Source organism: Amblyomma maculatum, chromosome 4, assembly GCF_055883805.1.
Source record: "Amblyomma maculatum isolate TAMU_Amacu chromosome 4, ASM5588380v1, whole genome shotgun sequence".
NCBI classification, from domain to species: domain Eukaryota; kingdom Metazoa; phylum Arthropoda; class Arachnida; order Ixodida; family Ixodidae; genus Amblyomma; species Amblyomma maculatum.
The window spans coordinates 61,199,880-61,204,996 of record NC_139347.1 but is presented as its reverse complement, the minus strand read 5'-3'; the positions used below and the strand labels follow the sequence as shown (position 1 = coordinate 61,204,996).

The 5,117-nt window shown below is 46.8% G+C and overlaps 1 protein-coding gene across 1 annotated transcript; it reads left to right on the top strand.

Annotated features, from left to right (window-relative positions):
• Nucleotides 1–1,726: 1,726 nt before the first annotated feature.
• On the top strand, nt 1,727–3,283 carry LOC146191207 (uncharacterized). The gene is made up of 2 exons (XM_084600286.1): nt 1,727–2,135; nt 2,826–3,283. The coding sequence occupies exons 1-2, from the start codon at nt 1,727–1,729 to the stop codon at nt 3,281–3,283; spliced, it is 867 nt and encodes a 288-aa protein (XP_084456412.1).
• Nucleotides 3,284–5,117: the final 1,834 nt, after the last annotated feature.

Sequence of the window (5,117 nt, the reverse complement as noted above, 5' to 3'; positions counted from 1 at the left end):
TTATTTTCCCAAAGTATTTCGAACCAGCTCGCACGTTTTCGAAAGGTTTTAGAATAGCTAACACACACTTCACGTATACGCTAGATTTTTAACAGTGCCCAGTGCCCACACCGACGCTAAGCGTGCTGCGGTGATATCTGTATACGGCAAAGAAGGTTCGCCGCAAAGGTGCATGGTGTTCATAATGGTCTCACTCGTGGCCTTCATTTTTAGACTACATAACTTTTTAAGCAAGGTTTAGTAGTAGACCCTGCATTAATGCCCGATATTTTCTGCCTTAATGACCTGTTCAGCACGCACGAAAAGGCTTTCGCATATCGTGAGCTCAAGAAGGAAGAAAGCCAGCTTCGTTGCAAACAGAGCAGCTTTACTTATTCCAATGTAGTGCAAAATCGGCCATCACCACTGCATATTGTCACTAGCGGCAACTACAGTATTAATCTAGTTGTCGGCTAAATAGTCAATTTATTCAACTTCACTTTGTTACTTCACGGCTTCAGCATGCTCGTCATGCTACTTCCTGCGCCGTGTAATGGTGCAAATGTGCCAAACATATTAAAGGTTTACCCTGTGTTGCCATGCGGAACCGTTAAGCACTCTAAATAGCACCTACATAAGAAATGACTGAAGATGTAGGCACGTAAAATTCCGGGAGCCCAAAGGTGCATCCAACACACTGCTCAGAATACAGTCAGGAACAAAAGTTTGCGGAACGCTACTTTGTGGAAAAACATTTATTTCTTTGTTGCCTTGCTAGTTTTTCCTGTGATTCAGCCCATTTTATTCACTATATGTTTGTCCAGTTACACAGAAATAAATAGTTTTCTACGAGCTCATGTCCCGCAAACGTTTGTCCTTGACTGTACAAAAAACGGTTGATGGAAGTGGGCCGTCACACAGGGCTCAGCCGGTGTTCAGCTCGAAGAAAATAAGCGGATGATGGCGGCCGCGTAGGTCACAGCCACTCGATATGGCAACTAAAAAATACGGCCAGTACGAATGTGCAACTTCTGTTATAATATCAGGCGTCCTAGAAAGCACTGCGCGTTTACTTCAATGCATTTGATTGGTGCGACTGCTCTCGACAGCACTAGATTTCTTTTGTTGTTGCCATAGCTGTTTCCGCAGGTTCGGCCCATTTTTGTTTTAGCGTGACTTTGTACACCATAGATTCGCAAAAGTGCCGCTTCCTCTGATTCAGGGGCGAAATGATAGCACCCCTAAACGTACAACCAAGATCACGGTGATGAACCGCGAAAAACCGTATGAACAGAGATGACAGGCAACGAAAGTCTCCTCACGTTGCATACTGCGCATTAAATCGTTGAAATTAAACATACCATATGCCTCAAGAATGTGGAACGAATAAGGACCACGTGCACTAGGCCACTAATGTCTAATAATAGTCCAGCACAACACTAACGCTCATGATTCTTCTAGCGCCGTTTACGGTTTAGAGTTGAATTCCATGTAGTCCCATAGGCGAGAAAGCGAAGCTTCATTAAAACTCGTAACGCATACCAGAATCGCAGTTGCGTAGGTTCGTCGGCGTGTCACCCTGCACCTGCACCAGAAAAGAGCCCCAAGCTTAACCGTTTGATAATATCACGTTCAGCAATGGTGGACGTCAAGAAAATCATAGTTAATGGATATCTCTATTATTCGCCCTCGCAGGCTGTCTCCGCTGATTCCACCTTCGCCTATCATCTCTGCCTTGGGCATAAATATGTCCTGGACCCAGATATCCGCGACAATTGAGTCTAGCGGTTCTGACCAGAGCATGCGGTGCGGGCGTGCGCGGTCATCGAGCCGTAGCCGAAACAAAGCTCCAATTATCGTCATCGCCTCACCGAATCCCACTATTGTGGCAAGTAACATCGAGCCGGACAATCAGCTGGAGATAAATGGCGAAATGATGACGCCGCCCGCAAGCCCTATGCAGTCGCAGCACTCCGCACCGAGAATGGCTTCTATGTCGGGACAGGCGCAAGGACGCCCGCCTGTGCGGCAAACATCTTCGGGAAGCTTGATCATGACGGCCAACATCAAGGTGACGCCCTCTGGGACCACGCTTCTACAGGACATGCCTGTGTCCTTGCTCAGCCGTCGCCGCCAGTCATTAGCAGGCTCCAGAGGTTGGTAAACGAATCAGGTGTACAATGAGAGATGGGAAATTGTTGTCTGGTGGACAATGCATGTAGCTGTTAGGAATAATCACCCGAGATAGCAGAGTGTTAGATTTATAAAAACACTGTGGTAATCAACTACTGGCATTATCAGAGATGACAGGTCGTTGGACGCAGAAGTATTCATTGGCAGCGCATAGTATTGACTACGAAAGTCTCTCGAGTAGTCAAGTCGTAATAAAGCAAAGAAAACTTCGTTTTTCTAATAATCATTTCTTCGAAAGCCTTTGATACGTCCCTTGACCACGAACTTTGAAAATAATATTTCGCTTTTCTTGATTGTACATAGTTGCTACTGCTCCGCCTCTTCACAATAGGAAGAATTGATTGCACACAGGGGCATCGTAAGAAATGTGACTGTGTGACATTCCTAATAGCCGAACAAAACGAAAAATTGCCCATTTATTTCAACTTATACAATATATCTTCAAAAACGTGGTCAGCGATTGTAATAAATTTATTGGGCTTATTCCTTCGGGCCAACTTTCTTCGAGCTCTTGTACTGACAAACGCCGCAATGCGCCACATTTTTTTGCGACCTATATGACGTCACTATCTACGACCCACTGTAAAGCAGCGTTGGTGAGCATTAACAGGACTTGATTTCCTTTACACTGTTCCCTCATCTGTCACTCCCAGCCCCGCAGGCGCGCTCAACTTCAGGACCGCCACCACGACGCTGCGGTTCGGACGTGCTGCAAGTGGTCGCCGTTGAAAGCGGTGAATCCTTGGGCCAAAGTACCATGGTCGGCATGCAAATGGCAGGCCCCGACCTCTTTCAGCAAATTCAGGACGCGGGGATGCAGCAGCAGGCCATGAGGAAGGGCAGAAGAGGCTCCCGGAGAGGCAGTCGGCAGAGCTTTAGTCGAGGCAGCGCCAGCCCTTCGCCCACATCTTTTGGTGTGCTCAGTCATTGCAGCGCAACACAAGGAAGTGCCGGTCAGATGAACTTGGTGGTCAACATCCCTACTCCCCAGGATCCCACAGGCAACTCGCTTACGGTCACCATAGTGCGGGACGCTGATTCCGCCGCGGAACCACCTGCCCCCAGCGCCAGCATGACCATGTCTGGCACTGCAGTCATGCGGCAGATGTAGTGCGCCGACATCGAGCAAGATAATTCCAAAATTGAGGATACCGTTTATATTTATGCAGAACTTTGCCGGATGGAAAGAAAAACTGTTTTCTTAACTCTATCTTTCAAAAAAGTTTGCGTTGTTTTCGAATGCAGTGGACACACACTTCTTTGAAGATGTCCACGAAAAACCACGTGTGTAAGCTATGAACAGCTTCTGTGTTGCTTGAACAGATGAAATTATTACACGCCAATAGACCACCATTCTGCCTTCAAATGATGTCTTGCTTTGTGCTTAGTAATGAGCATTATAATATCCTGTGCCTTGCCGAAATAGTGTTCTGAATCAGGGTACCATAGCGAAAATGCGTGCCGCTGATCAAAAGAAGGAAGGTGTAAAGACGTTTCGGCTGCCCCCACAGGACCCTTATTCGAAGAGTCAACGAGACATATGGGGAACCGAAATGTCTTTCCTCTTTTCGACATTTGGTCGATGCGTTTCGTCATGCCTTGCAGAGGAGGGAACTTCAGTGAAACTATACTCCAAATGCCAAGCACAGGAGCGGCGATATAGGATTCGGCCCTTCCCGAGAAGAGTTTCTGAAATTTTCTGAGGATATTTCATACCGATTCGAAACATTGTATGGCACACAACAGATCTCTGCCACCTTAATGTCTCTAATATTGGTTGACAGTTGCATTTGCTATGCATATGGCTGAGCGTTCTTTTTCTCAAATCTCTCATTTTTCGAATACTGTTAACCCATTTATAACAAAGGCTATGTTTATAACAAACGCTCGCTCCTTTCGAACGTAATTAGCATCAAAGCATGCATTGGCATATTAAGCAGCGATACAGAGGATCAGTTAAAGAAAGCAATCGTAGTCGCACTGCTCGAGTCTAAAGAACGTAAGCTCACCCAGCTGTTCGAAAGTACGGCCGTCCCACCTGCGCTGAGGCAACTACCTCTCCTGTGATCTCCTTAGAGAATTTCTCAGCCCCACAACAATTAACAAAAAAATCAGGGGACGCTCAAGCTCGGGCTTAAAGTAGACGCGAAGCGTCTTTAACACAGACTTTTCATTCTGCGAATACTTTATTTTTGCTTACGTTGATTTTGGAGGAAACTACCACCGGTTTCCTATACTTGTTAGAGTGGCATATTCCATCGGTTCGAATCCCTGGCTCAAATTAACCTTTAGCTTGACTAAAGAGTGATGCTAATTGGGAAGCTCAAATGATATTACCACTGCACGTATGAACGCTGCACAAAATATGGTTGCGTCACAGTTTAAATACAGAATTAGGTGAGTTTTTTCGTCGATTTCATAAACTTACCGTAAACTGGTTGTTGTTGTGGCTGTAGGAAGAAGGAAAAGAAAATGAACGGGCCTGCTACTGGCTCTGTAGCTAAGCCACCTCCGCTGCCTCGTGCGGACAGGAGAGAAAATAGAGAAGAAAGGTAAAAGAAGAGGGAGAGAAAGACGCGCGCCGCAACAAGAGCCGCCGTCCACCACCAAAGCGGTGCCGGGTGCAATGACGGCCTACAATTCAGATAAAATTCGGTGGCTGGCTAGCCCCCGCCGCAAACGGCGTTGACCTACCGTCCCAGCCCCGTTGATAGGAAAGGAAAGCCGCTCTGTCACACTTCTCCGTGGACACTTCAACCGCGTTGTAAGGGAAAGGAGGAAGATGGAAGTTGGAGACATTGGAGCAGTAGTGGAGGACTTCGGATTAATTAGACTCTCTAGGGTTCTTTAACGTGCCCTTAAATCGCACGGAACACACCTATATCCTTCTAAATTGCCCGGCGGATCCTTCCTCCACAGGGTCCGCAGCACTCAAGACCTGGGAG

Bases quoted from the DNA above. Each gene is read 5' to 3' on its own strand.
- LOC146191207 (XM_084600286.1), top strand. From the start codon at position 1,727: ATGTCCTGGACCCAGATATCCGCGACAATTGAGTCTAGCGGTTCTGAC. The intron at 2,136-2,825 runs GTTGGTAAACGA...TGTCACTCCCAG, and splicing joins GTCATTAGCAGGCTCCAGAG to CCCCGCAGGCGCGCTCAACT.